A 24,998-nucleotide genomic window follows, 5' to 3' on the forward strand; every position below is an offset into this window, starting at 1 on the left:
GTGCAGCAGGTGGTGCACTGCACACCACAGTGTACAACATACAACACTACGAAGTGCATTAAGTATAAACATACAATACACACCAAATGAAAACTTCAGTGAAAATCGGTAAGTATGTTTTTTTTCGTGGTTGTGGAACCTATTTGTCCACTGGGCAACTATGAATAAAAAAACTAATAGCCTGGACACAAAATATGTTTCTGTGTCTTAGTGTTTTCCTGTGTTAGAACACATGCTGTGAGTTTCATCTGCTGAAGTAATTCTCTTGGTAAATATGTGAAGTCTGTTTCTTTGTTTTCATTCCTCTTTTAGCACAGCATTTATGCTACATGGCTACACGAAGCCACAAGCAGCCGCAGTGAGAGTTAAACCAACAACTGACAAACACACCTGTATGTGTGTGTGTGTCTGTGTATAATAGCAACGGCTGAAATCCACAGCTGTGTGTATGTCTGAGCTGAATATTTTAATTTATATAAAACAATTATAACCTAAATAAAAATCCACTGATTTCATCACCACAAGCTGCACTAATAAATTGTATTTTCTAATTATCAGATGTTCAAATTTTGTTAAGTAAAGGAATAAAAACAAGAACAAGAGACACCAAAAGATTGCATTAAAATTAAAATTTATTACCTAAAAAGAAAAAAATGTCTACAGCAAGCCACACTGAAATGTATTGCTTATGAACAAAGAAAATCAGTTGTTTTAGTTGTTTCCCTCTTTTACAATACCAGGTTTCATTTTTGACAAAAGAGACAAAAACGGAAATAAAGAGAAAAACAAACACACACAAAAGAGGTGACAAGAAAAACATCAGATAACGTTTCTTCACAGTTGCAAGATCGGCTTTATAAATTAAAACAGTTATAAAAATGTGCTACACAAGCAGAGGCTCCTCACCTGTGAGATCACAAGACAGTACAGGCAACGAAAAAATGCAGCGTTGACAAAAAACAAAAACAAAACAAAAAAAAACACCAGCGTCAACTTTAAAAACAACATCCCAACCAAATGCGTATATTTCCTTATGAACTACTCATATATTCAATTCAACCTTAAATAAATTATATCATATCCCATGCATCCAGGTAACAATATTTTAGGAACTTGGTGCTGAAACAGAAGACGTCCACATTGTGACATATTATGAGTATGTTTACAGAGTGATATTTGTTTATTTGGACCTGTTCCTCTTTTTATATGTATTATATATATCTATATATATTTATGGAGATTCTGGTTTCAAGAATGAAAGACAGGATGTACACAAGACGAACGATGCACAAGAGATACACAGGACAGACATTACATCATGATCGAAAAAAAAAAAAGCCAAAAACAAAACACAGAGCAAGTACTCTTTTATCTCTGTTTCTCAGCTGAGAAGGCTGAGGGACTTATCAGACGAGGAAAGAAACGTCTTTTTTCCGTTTGTCTCAGGCACGTTGTTGAGGCACAGGAGCCTTTCACTAATGCTCTAATGGTGTGTCCTTAATTTAAAAAGAAAAAAAAAATCACAATACACATCAAGGATCCAGAGTTTCCAGTGCCTGCACATTTCGCTATTTTTTATTATTTTTTTTAAAGATCAGTAAGGCCACTGTACACAAGGTCCATCCATGTATATGTTATCATGCCTCATTTCCAGTTTTCTCAATCATACAAATGTTGAGACAGCAATGGTCCATAGTGGAAAAGATGTCCGACGTTACTCTTCATCTTGATGGGCATATGTGGGTCAGCAGGTGACATAAACCTAAAATACTACATAAGTCATTTTCTCTTCAAATCAGTTTGTAAAACGGTGCTACAGAGCCAATATGTGAATGACCCCACTTAATAGTTCCTTGTATGTTCAAGAAGCATGCAGAATTGTACATTTCTGCAGAATCAGGTCCTAGTTATAATGAGATGGATGACCAGACAAGACTCCTCTCTTTCGCACGTCATCCTTTGTAGCAGCAAAAAAAAAAAAAAAATCCAGATGTGTTCCAGATTTGATGCTTCAATACACTAAGTGGTAAACAGAGGCACTGGGATATTACCTTAATACTTTAACCAGTAGATACAGTTACATATACAAGTGTGAACAAGCAAAGAATGTGTCTGTAATAAATGCTTTCTGGATTTGAGTTAATTTGTATTTGAGTTCACTTGAGCTGAGTTTCAACCAAGCTGAGTATCAAAAACAAAGAAAGGAAACCTTAATGCTCACAGGTCAAGAAGTGTGCAAAATGTAATAAACCAGAGAGAAACACCTGAATTTCTTGCTTCATAATGCTACATGACGCATTTTTGTAACAACAGCAACTCAAACCACCACCATGTTAAGACAGTCAATTGAGCAAACCGGGTGAAAAAGTCTCAGAATCTTTGAACATCTTGTGTATCTAGAGTACAGAAAGACACTCTCTTGGTTCGCTTCATGCTGTAGAACACGAGTTCTCTTCCCAATGCTATTTTGTGTTTCAAATTGAACGAACGCTAAAAATTCCAGCATTACACATCATTACGTAAAGTAAATCCTTTCTCTTTCAGCCACTCGTAATCTTTTCATTCTCTCATCCTTCTTTCTTTGGGCTGCTCATTCAGGCCACGACGAACTCAGAGCTGATGTCGGTCTGGACGTCGTTCTTCCAGAGCGCCTCGTCGTAGTCCAGGTCGATGGAGCCGTCACTGCTCAGGCTGCTGTTGCTGTGGCTTCGGGTGGCTTTGCGCTCGCTCAGCCAGTGATAGGGAGCCCGGGGCTCTCTCCGCGCCCGCCTGCGGAGCCTCCTCTGCTGCAGCAACAACTGCAAACGCTCCACCTTACAGCGTGTCGCCCTGTTCTCCGTCTGCCTGGAGGGTTCGCCTGCAGGACAGAGAGAAAAAAAACATAACCCATGTTTAATCTTCACATACATAGGAACAAGCAGCTTATTTCACTTCATGTGCTGCTAATCATGCCATAATATCCCTATGAAGCCTTAGACAAAGACAATGGAATTTAGAAAATGAATTGTGACCTTCATTAGGACCTTTCTTTCCCCACAGACAGTGTACGATCCCTAGCTAAAACTAACTAAGTATATTTAAATGAATAATACAGTGTTCACGAACCTATTCTCTATCTACTGCATCTGTAAAAAAGGTAATTTTACCAAGGACATGAATTGACACAGTTCCCTGACAGAAAAACTCAAGTTCACCCAAAAAACGCATATATAATGGACATCTAAGGTCAGAGGTTGAATTCCATTAATAAGCCTTAGGCAAATTCAGGCTAATTCAGGTCTTAGGAGGATGCGCAATACAGACATAAACACTTGAAAAATTGGGAACTTTCATTACAGACTGGTCACAGCCTACAAATCTTTTTTAATGAAAAATCATCTGATCAAGATGTAATTTTACATGAAATTACCATAATCTGTGACGGTGCAATTAGCCACAGATGCAGACGGAAATCAGAGAGGAAATATTATGCAACAAAACTTCAGACGTGCGTGACAACACAGTTAAAAATCAAACCTGAACTTTGGCTCTCATTTACAAAGTTTCACCATCAGGCTGCCGTTGGTTTCGATTTGAGGAACAGCTTCACTTTCATTATTAAACATACCATAGCAACAGAAACAAGATTCTTGTCCATCAGTGGTGCCTATGTCATAAAAGAATGATGGGAATGTCAATAATTCTGCATAATTCTCCTCTCTTTTCACATTCTCTTTCATGCTAACACATACAATCAGGTACTTGGTATGCCTCCAAGCTGAGAGAAAACAAATTCATAATGGATGCTAGCCTGTGGCACTTGTCTACCATTAGCCTGGCTAATCAAAGCGTAGAAAGAGCGCCACATGTGAGCACTGAGCATGCTGGAAAAACAAGCCTGTACTGGCACAAGAGTGGCATGGAAGCGAGGCTGAAGTCTCGGGTCACTGGTGGAGGAAGAGGTCTATTCTTTCCACAGCCCTGCGGCTTGGCTCTGCTCATGCATCATTTAAACTTCATCAGCATGTTTCCACTGAACACACACACACACACACACACACACACACACACACACACACACACACACACACACACACACAAGGGTGTACAAAAACACACCCGCATGAACTCTGACCCAGATGCCCGGCTTCTCTCAGCCCCTGAGAGCCCAAACAGATGTGATGAAACTGAATAATTCACACGGACACATTCTTAGAAACACAGAGTGTCAACTTTATGCACATGTGAATGTGTGTGTTAGTGGAACTGATTTATGTTCACCAGGCAGCTTGGTTGTGATCTGTAAGATTAGATACACGTCACCCTTGATACTGAGTCAAAGCCCCTCTAGAGGGCCCCTGTTTGTATGTACATCTATACTGTATATATGTGTGTGTGTGTGTGTGTGTGTGTTGGGGGTGTTGGAGGGGCAGCCGACTGAATGATGAATCAGTGCACTGAATGAGAGGAATGTAAACTTAGAAGTGAGCCTCTAACTCAAGCCAGTCCTCCCCTTCCCTTTAATGTGCGCAATATGTGTGTGTTTGTGTGTCTGAGAGAATCTCTGAGTCAAAAGCTTCTTCTCAGTCATGAAGTCCAAGGCTAAATGCATCGTTGACCACAGAGCCGCTCTAACGCAACCCAAACACTTCAGGAATGAGGCTTTATGGTGCTCTCCGCTCTGCTGTCAACGCCCCCACAATGCACAGCCTGTCAGCAACGAGTGTGTGTACGTGCGTATGTGTGTGTGCGTATTTGTGCTCCATATAAAGGCAAAAGCAGACTGGCAGGGAGTCTATGTGCGAGCTTCACAGATGAGGTTAGACATTTGAAGCAGAAAAGTGGAAACAGGAGGAAACCTGGAGGGAAACCATTTAAAATACAAATACGCACACACAATTTGTGTATATGAGGCGTGTGTATGTGTGTGTGTTTCTTTGATTACATACTATGACCAACAATCCAGGGTTTAAAGGAATATATTCAAGTAGCCAACGATTTAATATGCAATTACTGAAACCTATATTGTTTGCATATATGTGTTTCAGGCAGTGTTTCAATATTGGGCTCAGAGTTAGCCAGATGCAGACAGATGATGCTTGACAGATGCAGAATCTAAGCTTTCTTCAGTAGGACTAATAGGTATAAATGCCACACCTAGTTTCATAGCAATGAAAGACGCAGAGGCCACACCTCCTACAGTGTAACTGACAGGCACAGAGGCCAATGTCTGCATGAATAAAGAGTGAAGGTGTGTCTTGTCCTTACCCATTGGTTTGCTGATGCGGTTGTGGCTCAGTGCCAGTCTGTCTGAGGTAGGTGAGGATGATAATGGTGACACAGGTGCTGATGGAAGCTCCATGACAGTGGGTGAGGGAGGCGGGCATGGCGAGGTGGGCGGCGTCTCTCGGGGAGACGCAGGTGTCTGAGTATGGCAGCGGAGCTGGGCCAGGGCAGGAGGTGTGCCCTGGTAGTGGCGTGTGGCACTCAGTAGATCATTGAGGATCTGCAGGATGGTGCTGATGTCACGGCGTGGACGCCCACTGCTGTCCTGACAGTTCGGGTGAAGGGTGCCTGAAGAGAGGGAGAGATTTATATTTAAGTATACAATGAAAACAACTGGAGATCCTCCTGAGAGCAGTTTACATGGTTGTGATATTTTTTTTGACCTGTCTTGTCAAACATTTATCCAGTATAGAAAAATGATAGTAAAAATATCAGGTGACGAAAAAGTTAAGAAAAGTTTCAGACAATGCTTAACAAATCATTTTTAATACTGGTGCACTTTAGTAAAAAATTGATTGCTGGAGGGAGTATACTACCTGAGAAGGTTCCAGAGAAAACCCCAGGAGCGTGGTTCACGAAGCTCTCTATCACCGCACCCGGTTTACGACTTGGCCATGAGCTGGTGCTTCCACTTCCACTTGAATTCCCACACTCACCCTAACAAAGACACACAAACACATACACGTTACACACGTTAAACTTCTCCAAACTACGAAAAAAAAAGTGCCTTTAAGTAGAGAACAAAAGCAAACAGTCAGCTAATTAGGGAGACGTTTTGACACTTCTCTGAAAAATCTTACAAAGAGGCTATGTTTTTGCTATAATAAGGCCAAAAGGGCTAAGAGTTAATGCAAGAAAGTGCCTCAGTGGCAAGAACTGACCTGTAAAACATATTGTTATAATATTTTATGTTTGATAAGGCATTTTAATTTAATGTGTTTGCATAACAATAAACATAAACAGGCATATTCAACTGTCTGATTACATTTAAATTTCAATAAACACAATACGACAACATGATTCTTGGTGTTACCTGCTGGAAAGGCGTGGTTGCTCTGGGGGCAGGGCTACAGGCACCTGTGGCCAGGTGAGGATAATGGACAGATCCTGGGGAAAGTGTAGGACTGGAGGGGGGAGACAGGTGAGCATGGTGAGCATGGTGGGTGTGGTGGGCGTGGTGGGCGTGGTGTCCAGCTGATGCCCTCTGGTTGTTGTGGGCAGTGGTTGGAGTATGAGGGTGCTCACTGTTGCCCCCACAGGGCACTGTGTTGTGCTGGGCAGTCCTGGTTGTGCTCGAAGGTCCCCTAGTGGTGCACTGTTGGACACCCGAGTTTTGCGCGGCCAGTTGCAGCTGCACAAACATCATGTGATCCCCTACACGAAGGGCAAGTGTCAGCGGAGAGCGACCTGATAGGAAGTCACCAACCTGGGAACAGGAAGAGAGTGGAGAGGAACATTAGAGCAACTTCTCTTCTGTTGCGACATGTGTTAGGAAACCAGAGTGCTCACTTCCCCACAAAAAACAGACTGAGATAATGGTAAAGACCAAAAAATCTTGGTTGTTACATTATTTATAGAGGTTCGCCTACTGTTCAACAATTTATTAAAAATTAAAGGTTCAGATACTGAAATACCCATTTAATTTATCTGCAAGGAATGACTACCTAATTTAGCTAATGTTAGTGATATTAGGTTATTTGGAATGGCAGGGGAACATGGGGCTGTTTCCAATTTACCCATTAATGCATATTTAGAGATCCTAGCATTATTATTGAGGGTAAAGGTGTGGAGATGTTCCACAGCAAGTTAGTAGTTCCTTGGTCATTACAAAGTACACATTACACAATTTATGATTCTACCCAGACTACTGTTATCGGGTAAAAATTACACAGTTAGACTACTCCAAGCAGACCCTCCACTCCTACTCCTATCTGCATTCTTGTCTAATAACTACCAGGTCTTGTCAAGATGAAACCCCATCCTCCACAGGGCACCCTGTGTCCATCCCTCCTACTTTAATCAGGTCAATGAGGCCTCCAGGCGTGGAGGAGAGGGTGAGGGAAACCCACTGATCGCTGATATGAATGACTCATGAACCACTGTGGTGATGTCAGCGCCAGTGAGCGCTCATAAAAAAAGGTCTGCTTCTCGTTGACGCCTGACCACAGCACGCTAAATGCAATGAGAAAGAGACAAAGAGCACGTGCACGCCTAATGAAGCAGACTGAGTAAGAAAAAGGGCACTTCAGATAGAGCAATGTTCAAATGTTTAAGAGCTAATCTGCCTGCTTGTAGAAGAAGCGTGCGCTTTCAGTGCTAAGAAAACAGGGATATGAGAACATGTTCAGCTGACACTAATCACTCACAGTTCTCTATAGATGAAGGAAATGTGTGTGTAAATATACTGGTTATCTACCATCTGCTGCATTACAGCTGTGTTATTTTAAAAGTGTGCATTTTGAACAGCAAAATATGAAATATTTTTTATTCATATTTGTGCCATGACCAACCTACTCATGGCATTTTGTTTCCTCAAAGACGTAAATGTAGGCACAGCCACACACCAAAAACAAAGAAGACGTGGAAAAAACACATGAAATACTGATATACAAAGCACTTAAAAGTTCAAACTTCTAACAAGCCTGGGTATATTTTTGTCGGGAACCCCAAGTGTAAAGGTTACCCATGTGTAGGTGTGCGAATGTGTTTGGGTCTAGTATTTGAGCTGTGTGTGTGGGCAGGTGGCCTTCAGGTTTGATTGATGGCTCCCGTCTCTTTGCTAAGCGTCAATCACGGCTGTGGGTGGAGCGTGACGGCAGAGGAGACGGAGAAATCCAGAGTAACCTTTTAGCAAGGCGGACTCTAAACCTCCACAGAAGTTGATGCGTTTTATCGTCAACACTACAGAACAATCCACATGAATTTGAATACTATACAGCTGCAGAAAGGGACTGCAATAAAGAATATCTCATACGTCAGGCTTCGGTATGGCTGTACTACTCGGTTATGGTGCCGTAAGGAACCGTATGTACAGCAGATCGTAGAACAGCATTGTCAGGATCATTTGGCTTTCAGGCAACTGTGAGAAGTGTGTGTAGTCATCTACATGTCAGCTCTGCAAGCCGGGAATCTGGGTTGAGCAGGCTTCTTTAAGGAGGTACGTCAGTATTCAGATCACACAACACGATAGAAGCAGATGGAGGTGAAGGAAAATACTGTATGTGGGCGTATGCATATGTGTATGCGTGCGAGGGAAGGAAAGCAGTAAGGAGAAAAAGCAATGGGGGGAAGGGATGGGGAGGGGAGTCTGTAACTTTAAGAAAGCCTGAAGCTCAAAGAAATCGTTTGCAGGCATGGCATCCCTCCCTCACCGGGAGCTTTTTAAAGAAAGAAAGGGGGAAGGGTGGGGGTAAGACGTTGAGAAAAAAAATACCACTGAGATGAGGTGGAGCTTGGAGCGCTGACTGTTTTCAACTAGGCAGATGGAGCAGAGTCTCTTTGTTTGATGCGAGATAAGAGAGGCGCAGAAAATAAAGGGCTGCGACCATCAAACATCATGATTCAAACGCAAAATCTCAAAGTAATGTTCCACTTCTGATCTACCTCTGATCACTTCCCTGTAATCATACAGCAAATGCAAGTAAAAAAGGGATCCCTGATCAGCACCCATGCAATGGGAAGTAAAAAAAGGTCACCATGAGCCGCACTTGGCAAAGAGTGAGCTCAAATTAGGGTTTGATGAGGATGTTTCAAGAGGCACTTAATGCTAGTCCTCTTCCTGTTGTTTTAGCTCAAGGAGCCTTGAATAACAGAATTATACATGAGCCTTAATCAAGAAGCAAACTTCCCTCTGTGATCGTGACTCGTCGTCCTGTTATGACACAAGAGAGTCTTGCAGACAAAGCAGAGTGTTTGATTAGCCTCGTGAATGCAGCTTGACCTGAGCAGTGGAGAAATCTCTCTCAGCTCCCCAGACGTGAGCCAGCTCTCTACATACGGAATTATTAACCAGACCTTCTCATGAGCTTCTACAGCATGAGCTCATGGACAGGTTCAGCTTTAATCAGGGTAATTATTAGAAGGCTTGGATCCCACCAGTCGGCTCAAAGGCTAGAGAATAGAGAGATTTCTCAAAGCCCCCTCACCCCCCCACCCTCTGTATCTCACTCACGCTCTCTGTCTCTGTTTGGAAAAGCCCAGTCACGATGCCGACCACTTCAAGCACAAAGGCGAGTGGCGAATGAAAGCCGAAAGCGATCACGACACAAACGGTGCCCCTTCTATTTATGGCAGTCTAACCCATAGCAGCAACCTCCTTATACACACCCAATCATGTACAGCTACTGTTGAAAGGCGACTGTATATGGAAATAATGGATATGGATAATATCAAGCACATATATACATGGATCTTATACTTTTAGACCATATATAGTGCAGATTCGACCACAATACCAATCCATTATTAAGCTTATATATACTGTACTTTGTCCATTGAACAATACACCTTGATGCTATATCTCTTAAGTTAAATAGACAAAAGAGAAGAAGAAAAACTACTTTTAATTTAGCACGTAAATAGTTTGCATCATTAAGCTCCACCCAGGGTGGGAAAGGTCAGACCCTCCACCCGGTCGTTTCTCCATTGATCCTGAGGCCACACAGATGGCCCTCAATTCTCCCTCCCTGCACAGTGCTATTAAGAGCCAATGATTTCCAATTATAGCAGACCAGGGCTGCAGATTACCCCATGTGTGTGTGAGAGAGAGAGGAATAGAAGAACAAGATAAAGTCTTCTCATTGCCGGAGTTGTGGAGTAGACGTAACGATAGGCAATAAACAGGGTGGTGCCTGAGAGACCAGATGTGAAGGGTTTTCAATTCTAGAGAAGGCTACAATGAGGAAAGAGTAGTGGTGGCCACCCAACACCAACGCTATTTACAAACCCAACACAAATGCTGTTTAAGCCAATTAACCCAACACAAATTCTATTCTAACTGACATCAATGCTGTTCAGACTAACAAAATCCAATGCTGTTAAGACCACGGAGACCAACATCACTGCTATTCGGGCCAACAAATTCAACAGTATTGATGTTCAGACATACAAATTCACAACTAGAACCACTTAGAACAAATGCTTCGCAGAAAAAAAAAACACAGAAATGTTGTTCAGACAAACAAAGCACCAGGAAAGCCAATACTGATGCTATGAAGACCAACAAACACAACAGCAGTGATATTCAGATCAACAAACCCAACACTGATACTATCCAACAACGCAACACCCGCACAAGTAAAATCAAAGCAAACACTACCTGATGTACCTGCACAGGACAACCACAAGTTTTCATGTTTTAATAAAATACCCACATAGATATAACAGCTTAAGGTTTAAAAATCAGCATTTCAACCCATCATTCAGAGAAGCAGGAGATTCTTATTGGAGTTCATCTTGGAGCTCGTAGTAATATCTATACAGCCTGGAGCTCCAAAAAGCTCATCAGATCATCTACAAAAACCATCAGGGAGAGGATGTAATCAGCAAAAATCTATTCAGCTTGTCCTGAGGTGTGTGCTCGTGTGTGCGTGTGTGTGCTGCTACAATGATCAAATTATCTTTGCCCTCTCTTTAGTTCACCTCGGAAGCAGTGCGTTCATCTTATCAGCTCGGAAAAGCATCTCTGTTACGTCTGGTCCTCCATATGGTGATCAATAAGAGTAAAGCTTTTACACACACACACACACACACACACACATACGCACACACAGATCGAAGCAGAATGGAGCGTGCCTGCGTATGGCGTGAAAGGAAGAGCCATCTGAATACAAATCACGCCTTTCCCAATTTGCACCTCTCCAAGCTTTCACAATAGCACTATTCTGACACAGAGAGCAGAGCGAGGTGAAAAGGACTCTGTGTGTGTATGTGTGTGTGTGTGTGTGTTTGGGGGGGCTGTCAGTACTACTGACGAAGGGGCAAAAAAAATCCAATACTCCAGCTCAATCACCATCCGTCCCTGTAAGACAAGCAGTTCCGGCTAAGAGCTGAGGGCTGCAGATTATCCAGCACGTCTCTTTATTTCATCGGGAGAGCGCTGGTTCGATATTTCCGGAAATCTTTTTAGACACTCCACACTCTCCACACTCCCCTCTGTGCTCGTTTTAGCTGCTCGCCTTTTGTGAATCAATGAGATTCTCTGGCTGAATTAGTAGCACAGGCAAAGGAGGAGAGAGGGCGAGAGAGAGAGTGTGTGTGTGTGTGTTTGAGAGAGAGAGAGAGAGATGTACAGACTGCTATTACTGCTATTTTCAAATTCTGCTCTTTCTTTTAGAGGTGTGAAAAGAAGCAAGCTATGTACGTTGTGTATGTAATATGTAAGTACATAACAGGGTGTGCTGTTATAAGAAAATAATCGACTACACAGTGTAACGCAGCTAGCCTCTCTTCTTTTCTGAAAACTTGCAGCTTGTCATTGTAACCTAGAAGCCAGGAAGTCCTCTGCCCTGAAGACTTGTGTGGCAGAAAGTTTACCACTGACTGTCTGTTACAAAGCCCTGGCACTGGAGACTCCTTCCAAAAATGTTAAATAAACATCTCCTCATAGAAAACTTCACAAACTTCACTAGCTGTAACTAATGTCATAGCTGATGTTAATAGAAAATTATTCAAAAGCAACTTCTGACCAATCAGAATCAAACGTGATGTGGTATAAGTGTACAATATGTAATGTATAATATGTAATAAGTGTAGTTACAACGTCGAGTCCTTTTTGCTTCATATAATATTCAGTACAGGAATTTTACCATGTTGCTAACAGGAAGGCTACTGTGACTAGGGATGACTCAGGAAGGCTAAACTTCAGATTTAAAGAATAGAAACATATACTCATTCACCAACCCCCCCTCCCCCCCCCCCCCCCCCCCCCCCATCTCTCTGTGCAGCGGAGAGGAGGATCACAGTCTCAGTGTGAATCGCTCACAGCCGCTCGTCTCTCTCAGTGGAAAAAGCAGTCACAAGGTAACAGCAAACACTGAAAAAAAAGGCGTGCTTCCTGAACTCCCCACCCCCGCACACGCACGCACTCACCACATACACACACACAAACGTACACACTATAAAAAGCAAAAACAGGAAGAAACCTTTTCTCATAGACACAGGTTTGCACAAGTGGTTTGAAATACACATTTTCACAAATGTCCTTTCAAACACACACACACACACACACACACACCTCTCAGCTCCCACAGACTGAGGTAGGATTTCCAGGTTATAAATATCTGCTGCAGAGGAGCATCTCCTCAGAGACAACGCCTCAGCTGTGTGCACCTAACCACATCTGTTAACACACACACACACATAAGGATTCTCAGGACAAACACTAACACCATTCAAATTAATATATTATTTACACTGCTGTGTTCTTCATTGCTCTGTGATCCTAGTGTTGTGTGATTTTTGGAGAGAATGTTGTGCTAATGTTAGCTAGCTAGTTTTTTTGCAACTGTAAGCAACATTGACAAAATAATGAGGCAAAAGTCTAGTGTGACCCTTAATAATTACCGGTACTTAAAGATTAGCAGCTTCTCTGTTTCATTTCCATTGAGTTCTCAAATTTTCAGTGTTTAAAGTTCATTCTGGTCATCTTGATTGGTTAGAAATGAAATTAAAAATGCTTATGAAGGCAACTTCTCTTAAGTATGCGCCATCCTTTCTCAGTAAAGTGGGAACCTAGGCACTAGTTTTCATTAGACAAAATTTATTCACATTCTCTCTGACCGATGATTAACTGTGCGTCAAGTGGCTTAAATAATCAAGATTCCTGTGTGAAAATGATATTTATGTGAATGACAGGTAGCATACAAAATGTAAAATCATGCTAAATATCACTGCGGGTAAATAAATAAAAAGGTACAACAGGTACACAGAGTGTGTGTATATCTGTGTGTATGTGTGCGTGTGTGCTTTTTTTTTTTTTTTTTTTTTAAGAGACCAAGAAGAGTGGATGAGTAAAAAGAGAGCGCGAGTGAAGAAACAGTGGCCTACGTATAAGAAGAAGCATTTGTGATGCAATTTCTTGGAAATCTTTTCTCAGCAACTTGACTGTTTGACCACACACACACACATACGCACACACACACACACAAAGGATGAAACAGAGCTGACTTCACACCGGGCAAAACTGGTACACTTCTATGTACTTCACACAGGGTGGAGTTCGTCTGGGCTTGCACGGTGTGTGCACACACACACACACACACACAAACACAAATTCACACAGTGATTTAAATGGGCAGGCTGCCAAATCTTCAGCAACGTGACTCACCCATCCTGTGTGATTTGCTTACATGGAAATACTGCTCTAACTCTGACACACATAGAGCTGTGTTCATCAATAGCACAATCTACAAAAGCACTGCACATACAGTAGAGACTGCAGTGATGCCCTGCTGCTATTCATATGTGTGTGCGTGTGTGTGTGTGTGTGTGTATGCAGACAAGTATCTATGTCTGTGTAAGTGTATGTGTGCGTGGGTGCTTGTGAGTATGCGCAAGTCTGCCTGCTTGTGTATGTACATGCGTGTGTGTTTCAGTAAGAGCCAGCAGGGTGGGGAATGCCAGCTAACAGGGTGTACTGTGGGTGTGTGTTCCTCTGAACTGAGCGTATCCTGTCGCTCTGTATTGTCTACTCTGTCGTAGAGTCTAGGAGAAACTCATCCTGTGCTAAAAACATAAATGACAAGACCTCTCGGTGCATGTGTGATACGTATCTCCAAACATTAGCAACCGGTTTTATTGTGGTGTCTGACGCAGTCCCTCTGACTTCATCATTATATAAGCACCCCAGCTAGTTCTCTGGGTTCTTTAGGTAATGTTTAGTTACTACAGTGACCACTTTTAGTGCAACTGCAGCTTTATTAATACCTTACTTTATTCTATACTTTAGTACTACCAAGCTAGCTAACTATTTAACCATTTATGTTTAACTACTTCTCTGTGTCATTCTAGCCAGCTACCTTTATTAATACCTTTTAACTCGATAGTAGGTAGCTGCCAAGCTAACTAGCATTTCACCCATTAATGTTTAACTACTTCAATGACAACCTCTCTGTGTAAAGCTAGCTTTATTTACTTTAATACCTAATTTTACAGATTGATAGTTAACTATTAACTGTCAACCAACGTAGCTCATACCTAGCTTTATTTAATACCTTAATTTATAATAGTATTAGCTAGCTAGCTATTTATGTTTATTAAATGTACTGAAATAAGTCCATTCACTACAACCCTAGGCTAGCAAGCTAACCCTGCATAGCTAGCTTTAGCAAACAACTTCTCATTTTTAATTATTAAAAAATAAAATCAGTACAACAGTTGTGTGATCCAACATGCCATGTAGTATGAACACAAAGTTTTCGATAATTACGCAAAAATAAAAACGTTTTCCTACTCCAAAACAGCAAAAACAATACACTGACTACTACAATAGATAGCTAGGCCATGTTTTAGCATCGTTCACTTATCTGTTTTAACTACCTCTTAACTATCTCTTACCTGAGTTTCTGTCAGACTCTCCAGCGCTTGCATGATGGACTGCTCTGGTTTGGAGACCTGAGACTGCATTGGGAGAAAACAAACAAACAAAAAACCGTCATCAACTCGCGGGACCTTGACAAGCAGGAGTTGAACGAGTTTGAAGAAGAGGTAATGGCAGATGTGTCAGTTAACGCTTACCATTAATCCTGCCTCCACCGAGGGCACGAGGGTCAACTTGCTCCCGTCCGTAACCCCAAAGTCCTGGAGCCGCCCTGAGCTTAGCCTCCTGCACAACAAGATCCACAACCATTAATGATCACAGGCTAGTTTTGCATTTACTTATACCACAGTGCTACTGAATGCTTGATTCTGATTGGTCTGATTCTGCTTGATGTTGGTTAATTTTATATAACAGCAGCTCTGCAAGTAGTGCCTTCTACAAGCAAATCTACAAGTTTATATTAACACGCTCATTCTAATATGTTATCCTTTCTCCAGTAACAAATAACTCGCAAGGACTTGCATGGCGATCCTCTACATAATCTAAGACTACTAATAAATGGATTTAAACAAACCATGATATTTAACAAAGAAAAGGTATAATTGTTGACATGGAGGAGGTAAACCTTTACCTTTTGCGGTTTCTCAATAACATAACAAGCTGCACTTTTATTCACCAGACAGAAAAATGAAAGACTGGTAAAGGAATGACTGTTTCTAGCTGTTGGGAATTTGCTTCGTGGACAGTCCACAACAAAGATTAAAAGTACAATGTGTTGTTCTTCAATAAATAAAAAATTTTAATCATCAGCAACTTGCTGTTGTGTAAGAGGAATAAAATATTAAAATGGGTTTATTCCAAAATTGAACTCACTGATAAATCATTCTAACCAGCAAAACTGTCAGCTTACCCAATATCATGCCGATTTTTTTAAATTTTCCACATGTATCCATTCTGAAAGTGAAATAAATTTTCAGCAGTTTTTATGACACTGTTGCTCAACTTTCTCAGAACTCAATGTATTATTACTGTCACAACTAAATATATTAACCCCTTAAACTCTGACATTATTATTCAGTAATAACTACTCTGAATTTCTCAGTACCGACAGTGAAACTAACAGAAAGTGTATGAAGTTACAAGAGTCTCAGCAGTTCCTGGAAGAGTTAAGTAGAGGGAGAAGAGAACAACCATCCCTCAACTGGAAAAAATGCTTGAATAGATTCTGGAAATCTGGATCGCTGACATAAACCGGGGTAAATACAGACGCTTTCCAGGCGAAGTTACGAAAGTTTAAGCCTGGGCTTTGTACAAAACGATGTCATTTCTAACAGCACTTGGCTGCAGTCCTGCACTACGCTTCCTCTCTGTCTGGAAAAGCAGTCCTGCGTTTATGATAGTTTATGATAACCCCACCTCTGCACCTCACTGTGAAGCGTCTGTGGCTGAGCTTTTACGTCATCTGCACTCTTGACACAGACCAGCCCAAGTTTTTTTTTTTTTAAACCTTTTTGTAACAACCCTGATGTCAAACAACCAGGTGTGTGCTTGCTGATTAGACATGACAGTTGCAGACGGTTCCTGTATGCACAGCAAAAATCCACAGTGTTGACTGAACACCTGCAGTGCTGAACGAACGCGCCCTGCACTCATTTGTGTCCAGCTGGACTTGAGTAAACACTGGAGGTGTTAAGTCAACACTGAAGATTTTCTTCAATACGACATGACATTCTCTAGACAGCTCTGGAAAATCATTTGTCTACATGTCTGTAAGCTGCATCCATGCACCTGTCTTGTCAAGCAGGGTTTCTCAAGCCTCCTTTTGTTGCACATTAAAATGTAAAATTCTGCAGTAAATTCTCATCTGTGGGTTATTGCCCAATCTCTTAAGCATGTAATCATTCCTTTTAGTGGTTACTGAATAATGTGCTTTAACAGGAATAACTAAATAATGAGCTAAGACAGGGTTGTGTCTGGTGTCTTCTGAACCAGGACTGAGAAACTTTAACCATGTCTAAATTAATACACAGTTCAACATAGCTTATTATTATGAATTACAGCAAACAGGCACCAGCTGGCACTATGCAAACGATTTCATGCACATGCATGTTATCAGGTTGACTACTGTTATCAGGTTGGACTACTCCTTTAACATGATAACCTCCTTTTAGACCATGTCGTTCATAGCATGTGGACGTGGCATAGCTGAGCATGCAGGTCTGAGTGCACTAAACGCTTAGCTTCCTGCAAGGTAAAAGCAGCACAGTGCTGAATTATCTTCGTGCATGTAGGAACTAAGATACACTGGATGTGTTGTAGTGTAGTTCAGCTCCGGGCCAGCGCCGGGACGGACTCACGTGTCTTTGTGCAGAAGCGCGAGCCTGTCTTTGGACACTCGGAGCTTTTGTGAAAGCCTCCTCTTCAGCCCCTCCACCGTCTCCTCCGCGGGGAGAGACAGCTCGAAGCGGGTGCCCGTCGTCGACTGGATGGATAAATGCATGCAGTGCTCGTGCAGGAGCTCGGAACACCGGGATCGCGATCCGTGACCGGTGCAGCCTCGCGCTTCTGCGTGCTGCTCCATTCGAGCTCGAGCAAAAAAAAAAAAAAATCACTATGTGTCTGGTCCACGTGAATATTCCTCTCGCGTGATCTCCTAGGATTTTTTTATTTTTTATTTTTTAACTTTGAGATCCAGACAGTCCGGACGATGCGATTCCTGACAATCGGTACAACTTCAATTCTATTTCAATTCAATGTCGATGTTAACGTCGTATCTATTAAAATATACCAAAAGCGTTTGTAGATATGATTTAGTTCTTTTTCAGAAAATACAAGAATACATTGCGTAAAAGAATGCCAGAACTATTGTGCACTAAAAGGTAATCAGCACGAGCACTAAGACAAACACGCTGCGTTAAAGCTCTTCCTCTCCGTCCCTTGTCCGACCCGATGTCGAGCCGCACGCGCGTGGCGAGCTCGATTTGTTCCTATACCCGATCATTAAACCCCGCCCACCGCCCAATAGCAACGATCCTACCGCTTCTCTAGTCCAATCGTCTGCATTTGCGTAACACCCACATGTAGAGAACGCCACGCCCCTTCCCGCCCTCTCCCTCCCACGGGAGTGTCGTTCCAACCAATCAGCGACGTCCTTTCAACTTCCTACTCTAATCATTCATAACAGTTTAGCTCGAGCCCGTAACCTGGCAACCATTCCTGAAAACGCTAATACTGGAAACCAAATCTAAATGTTTATCCAGTTTGCAGCTGACTATAAAACCTGGTTAAAAACAGCTAAGGATTGTTTTTTAGTTATACAGTAAAATTAGATCTACTTCAATCCTCTTTAAAATGATCAGTTAGGGATTAAGGTTAATCTTACAGCTGAGGTGGGTTCATTCTGACAGCAGCATTGCTCAGTGAGCTCCTCAATAGAATATAGCTATTGTTCACTCATACACACACACACACACAAATAGCAATGACACACACACAACAGAAACCCTCAAAGAATTTGTAATGGTTTTAATGGTTATAATAGAAACTGTAATGGTCCCTTTTGGTTACCAATTACTGGTAATTTGTTGCCTTCTATTGGTGGCATGTTATATCTAGTGGATACCATTAAGGACCTACGTCCTTAATACGCCCTACTACGTAATGGAAACCATTTGGTAATGGTTTTGATGGTTAACATCTGATGGTTTGTAACGGTATTTGTAGTGGAAACCATTAGAATTTCTGTGATGGTTTCTATTGTTTTTTTTGTTTTTTTAAGCAGGGTCGTCACAAGCATTTCAATGCCCAGTATACCCAGTGTAACTTGGCAAATGACAAATAAACGACTCAACGCTACATACGAAGGGAAAAATATCACAGATATATTTTTTACCTTCTAGGGTACATCCATAGACTTTATATACTTTTTATATACTTTATATACCACAGTTTCAGGGTCCTGAGTTCGACCCTGAGCTCAGAGTACTGTCTGTGTGGAGTCTTCCATGTTCTCCATGTGTCCATGTGGGTTTCCTCTGGGTTCTCCAGTTTCTTCCCACCTCCCAAAAACATGCCAGTAGGATTGGTGAAGTGTGTCAGTGTGTGTGCATGGTGTCCCATCCAGGCTGTATTCACAGTTTGCACCCAGTGTTCCAGGATATGCTCTGGATCCACAGTGACTCTGACCAAGATAAAGCGGTTACTGAAGATGAATGAACATGTTATTATTCTCTGGACACTAACCCTAAGCTGTGCATTCCAAGATTTCACGAGTGCCCTCTGCATTCACATGTGGCTACAAAATAGTAAGGATTTAATCAGATTAATGTTTTAAGCACTGATTTGCTGTGTTTAAAAGTGGTGCAAAGTGGTGGACTTTTTAAAAATAAAATGTAAATTTATATAGAATGTAAATCGATAAATCCTTAAGTAGTTCCAAAATTTAAGGTGTACGATAAGGTGCTCAAAACCCCACAATCTGCCATTTTAAAGACATGAATTTCAGGAAGAATTTTATTGGCCAGGTAAAATTTCACTTACAATAAATTTGACATGCCGTCTGTAAAGATACAGTGTAGTATTTCAGCAGTTAGGAAGTCTGTTATTGAGCAGGGTTACAGTTCGGGGGAAGAATCTGTCTCCATGTCTAAGTTTTTGTTTTTATAGTCTGGTATCTCACCACTGAAAGAAGTGAGCAGGGAGAGAGGGGGCTGGTTACAATCTTTTCTACACTGTTTTTGGCTCTGCAGGTATAAAGGTTCATCAGGGAATACATTACTTATTCATTTCTAAACAATAGTGACTTCTACCTGGCTGTCAGGCCACTGTTTACAGTTGAGTAATGTAGACAGGTGTTGACGGGATGACAGGAATGTTGTGTCATGTAGAGTCACAAAGCACAGTCCGTCTGCTGTAACATGAAGTTTAAACACAATCAAGAGCAATGAGTCACGTGTCCTGAACACAGGAGACCTCTTGTTTACTCACCTCGTAGCTCCTAGCTAATGTATTTTGTTGATGGTGACTGTGTGATGCCAAACTGGGTGTGTCCATGTGGCTGACTCAACTTCCTTGTGACAAAGTGGCACACGTTGTCTGCTAGTTTGTAATTGTCTTGTAAAGCTGTTATTCACCTTCATCCTGCCAAGTCCGATTCATATTTCAGTTCCCGTCCAGCTCTGCATGTGTGTGTGAGAGAGAGAGAGAGAGAGAGAGAGAGAGTGTAGGCGGACATCGAAAATCTTGCTCATGGAGCCAAGTCAGCCAGGCAGGAATTTGTGTGTATGTGTGTGTAATCAAAACAGCCTGACCCACGGGGCTTTCAATCAGGACATTCTGGCCTTATGAAACTGCATTCTTCTCGTGTTTGTCGTACAAACTGGGCGTAGCACTCACCAGGTTACAGTAAAGTGACTCACTTGTGTACCACTTTGTACATTGCCTGATTTACACTGGCATGGGGACGAGGAAATAGGGATGCAGTTTGTCGCCATACCATAGATTATAGGGCTGATATGTTCCTCCACACCCTTCACTAGACATACACAGGACTGGTTTGTTTTGTAGGCATCATAATGCTTGGGTTGGTTGTTTTTGAGGCAAGTGCTGATCTTTGGAGGATGCAGAAGCCTTGTTTATAGGTAGAATGTGGGAAAAGGGATCTTTGATTAACATTGGTACAAAAATTTTTCAAACTGGAAAGATATAAGAAAGTAAAAACAGCAACATAACAAACAAGAAATTCAATTCTGAAATGAAACTATCATGAAAGCAGCTATGAATATATCAAGCTGTAATAATTTAGCACCATTATGTTGCATTTATTAAAGCATAACAATTATATACCGCTATCTAAAATCAGGTCATAGAATCAAAAATGTCTCATTCTCTTTGTAAACACTATGATTAAGCCTTTTACAGTATCTCAAGGACAAAACTGGTCAAGTGCCAACAGGGGCACTCTGCGGTTAGAAAACGCCCTGAATGAGTCAGTGTGTCAGAGATGGAGCATTTTTATTAAAGGAGAACTCCAGTGTTTTTCACTCAAATCTATATCCATCATATGTATCATATCATATCATGAAATTACCATGGACAATAATTTTAAGATAATGCTGAAAAAAGAATGAAAAACCTGTTTATTCACTTATAATGGATTATTAATCTAAAAAGTCACTTTTACAGTCCAAGGGCACTTGTTAAGTTCTAACAATAATCAGTTAACATAACAAGAATTCATTACAACAATGGTTCAGATCAGTTGCAGGATGAGAATGGCATTAGAGAGTCTTACCAAAAATGTCCTTATGGAGGTTTATCCAACTTTTCAACATTAGGCCATTACGGTAAAAAGAAATTCCACTTACGGTAGTTACACTTACAAAGGTTTCACGCTATCCATTCCCACAACAAATACTTCCCTGTGACAAAAATAGTCCCATCTCTGAAAGATATGATTCTACATATTTAGAGCATTGATTGTACAGTTCATGAAAACATTGTACAAAAATATATATTGTATAAATGTTTATTAATGAAATTGAACAAGTGCCCTCAGAATAGATGTTTAGTTCACAAACAATTTGGGATTTTTGAACAAATAACTAAGATGAACGAATCAGTATCCATCACTGCCATGTGGTGAATCAGTCCTTTCGTTCAGTTGTTGCTGGCAAAATTGTACAAAACATAAAAGTAGATGCCAAATAACTACATTTCAATACATATCCATAACTGACTTGTATGATAAACCTGATCTGTGCAGTGTCAGTGAATCACTTCTCTTTCATTCAGTGTGTCAGGGTTTGAATCAGCAGATCTTCCAGTCATGGCTGAGATTCACTCCTCTCTGATTCAGTTAAGTCAGTGAGTTTGATGAGTCGTGTTTTGGGCTTGGAGATTTCCAGTATTTGAGTGTGTGCACTTTGGGTTAGGCTCAGCGTGTCAGAATTCTTCTAAACACAGACATGCGAACGTATTACTGTATATATTAATACAAAATAGCAATGACTATTAGCTATTTTACACTGCTCAAGCTTAGACAGTGGCATGATCAGGCTACACATTTGGGCAAAGCATGCCACTGAATGAATTGGTAAATAAATCTGAATGAATCATTTAACTCAAATGATGCAAATGACTCGAATGGGATGTTGAAAAGACTCCAAAATTTCACATTCCTTTAAGGCAGAGAATGTTGGGGTTTTGGTGGGTGGTGGTCCAGTGTGAGGTTTTATCAGGGAGAACAATTTCGTCTAAAGTCAAAAAGATGAATCAAAGGTTGGCATAAGAGAAAAGTGTCTGGTGGGTGGGAATTGGCAGGTGACCAAATTGGGGAGAAAAAGCAGAAAAAAAACCAAAACTCTATGACTCTGTAATATAGGCACAATGAGTTTCTCAGTGTTGTGTTTGGCTAACATGTACAGCTTTGTCTGCATATGTAATCTGTTAATATGTTAATGTCATTATTGGTAGAGACTGTCATGATCGGTCTTGTGGTGTGTGTGTGTGTGTGTGTGTGTGTATGTGTGTGTGTTTCTCTGTGGTTGTGTGTATGTCCTGTATGTTCAGTAGGCTTAGCCAAAGCAATGACGTACTCAGTAGCAGACACATAGCAGCAGCAATCCACTACTCCCTGTCGCAGGCTTAAAATAGCCTCCCCTAACCCCCTCCATCTCTCTATCTCTCTTCCTTCCAAAGGCTGCGTCAGTGCATCACTGCCCACATCTTCATCCTTTCTCTTCCTTGCTTTCTCTATTCCTCTTTTTTTCTCTTGTTCTGTGTGTGTGTGTGTGTGTGTGTGCATGTATCTACTCTCTCTCTTTTCCCACAGTGCTAATTACCTCCTACAATGAGCTGCAGAGTTAAATCGAGTAACTCTAACTGTGTAGGAGTATCTTTAACACTGATTTTACTGTTACTCTCTCTCCCTCTGTGCTCTCTCTTTTTCTCAGGTTTTATCTCTGCATTTCTCTCTGCAACATAATTTGCGAAATACCAGAAATAACCTTGCCTGAGGTGTGATCTAAGGCAGGACTATTTTAGTATGTGAGCTTATTTTAAGTGAGAAGAATAAGATAATAATTTACAGAGGAATTTAATTCACACACAGCCAAATCCACAGTGCTGAATGTGGTGAGAAAACTACAGACTTGATACTTTCAAGAACAAAAGTGCCAGAAAAGGTTCTTTAGAGCAACACTATAAAGAATTCATGTTTGATGGATAATTTTTTTTTGTGATGCCATTAATAACAGAGGAATCATTTACCACGAGTTTGCATTATGCTGAGAAAAAATTATTTAATAACACTATTTAAAAATAGTTAAAGCATCATCCAACAAATGGTTCTTGTTATCATCCAGATCTCCCCTATCATATGACAGCTACTGCAGAGACACTTGAAGCCAGCTAACCATGTCTTTCAAACTGCTGCTCGTGCTGTGTGTCATGTAAACTAGAGGCGGTGGATGAAAGTGCAGACTTTGTTTTACGAGAGTGTAAACAAGTGACTAAAACAGTGAAAAAACAGAAACACAAACCCAAACAGAAGATACAGGGCAAAACACGTAGAACATGAGCAAGACTGTGGTATACTAAGTTACACATGAACATGACAACAGAAACAACAACAAAAGCTTGACAAAAGGTGCTGAAACAAAGGGACTTATATAACAGTGGTAATCCGGTTAAAATGAGACACAGGTGCATGTGGTGGGAAACATGTGACGTGCTGGGACTCATGGGTAATATAGTTCAGGGCCGATTTCGTTGTAACCATGATTCTGCTTCACAGGGCAGCGTAACACTCGGAGGAAAGTGCTATCTACCCTCTTCTGCATACATGAATTCACAGATGCACATGATTGGCTAGTATCAGTGTCACCCAGAGAGCAGAGGCTGTTTTGCTCCTTTGGTTCCTGATAACAGCTGGCTGTGGCAACTTCAAGATGTGAATTTGCGATCTCTGAACAAAAAGGGAAGATAATAACGCTTTTCTGTTGTGCCACTTGGGAGCAAAAGTATGGCTCTTCTAGCATAGTGCGCTGGAGAACCTTTTCAGGCATCCTTAGAGTTCAGTGCAAAAGTCTGTACTTTCAGAATTTTGGGTGTAAAAAGGAAAACTCTTTTTTACAGTTTATCAACAGAAATAGAATTTCAAGAAAATGAAATGTGAGTGTATCCTGCAACAAGACAGCAATCCGAAATATAAAGTAAAATCAACAGAAAAATGGTTTGAAAAGAGGTTTTGTCATGGACAAATGTTACATCTAAAAAAAAAAAAAGTTTTTAAAAAGTGTTCAGAAGATACAAAGGCAGTTATAAAGGAAAACATGGGCATATAATTTATTAGACATTTTATATCATGCCGAGAAGGACAAACTTTTGACCTGATATTGTGTTTTTCTCCACAGTTGAAACATTGATATACATCTGAGTGTTTTTGTTAATACTGAAGGAACATCTGTGAAATAAACAACACTAAATGTCTTTTTGCTGTAAATGAAAATGTAAGGAAATTCACTGAGTTGTTTAATAAATGTACTGCATTCAACAGTATCTAGCCTAAGGTAGCCAAAATATATTATATAAGCTCAAATCACTAAGAAAAGAATTCAGTTTACATTTATCTAGAGATTGGAAATCAGTCCTTTGTATTATAATTATCTCACCTCTCTCGAGGTAACCAGCTCTTAAAATATGATTCAAGTTCTATTTTTTACTTTTCCATCTTCCAGCAGATTCTTCCAGCATTATCTTGCTGACAGGATTAGCCTATATTTTCCCATAGTAGCTTTGACCCTGTTTTGCCCTTTGGAAAATGCTAATGCACATTGCTTACATCTCATGCGTCTACTCTGATGTCAGAGACACGTAAAATCTTGGAACTTGACCAGCGCAAGCTCAGCCTTTCTGGCTCAAACTGAATCTTGGCAGATTTTGACGTCAGAATATCCAGAACGAGTCGGATTCTGCGCCTGGATCCCCACGTGCTCACATTCCTGTGATGTGCCCCTCCCCCGCTTCCTGTGCCGCTAAGCTCTCCGCGTGCCTCACCAGTGAGGAATGTGCAGGAGCTCGCACTGCCACGCTTCAGAACACCAGCTGTCTGTCAGACCTAAATGGAATACTAAACATAATTGCACAATCAGAAAATACTGACATCCTGCCTTTTGGACAGCATTGAAGCAAGGCA

The 24,998-nt window shown here is 41.1% G+C and overlaps 1 protein-coding gene across 1 annotated transcript; it reads right to left on the bottom strand.

Annotated features, from left to right (window-relative positions):
- Nucleotides 1–614: 614 nt before the first annotated feature.
- LOC113533290 (midnolin) lies at nucleotides 615–17,781 on the bottom strand. The gene is made up of 7 exons (XM_026925341.3): nucleotides 17,161–17,781; nucleotides 15,001–15,088; nucleotides 14,821–14,883; nucleotides 6,299–6,691; nucleotides 5,802–5,922; nucleotides 5,248–5,553; nucleotides 615–2,857 (listed from the first exon to the last, which is right to left on the bottom strand). The coding sequence occupies exons 1-7, from the start codon at nucleotides 17,382–17,384 to the stop codon at nucleotides 2,595–2,597; spliced, it is 1,458 nt and encodes a 485-aa protein (XP_026781142.3). The 5' UTR covers nucleotides 17,385–17,781; the 3' UTR covers nucleotides 615–2,594.
- Nucleotides 17,782–24,998: the final 7,217 nt, after the last annotated feature.

The sequence above is a fragment of the Pangasianodon hypophthalmus genome, chromosome 21 (genome assembly GCF_027358585.1).
Source record: "Pangasianodon hypophthalmus isolate fPanHyp1 chromosome 21, fPanHyp1.pri, whole genome shotgun sequence".
Taxonomy (NCBI): domain Eukaryota; kingdom Metazoa; phylum Chordata; class Actinopteri; order Siluriformes; family Pangasiidae; genus Pangasianodon; species Pangasianodon hypophthalmus.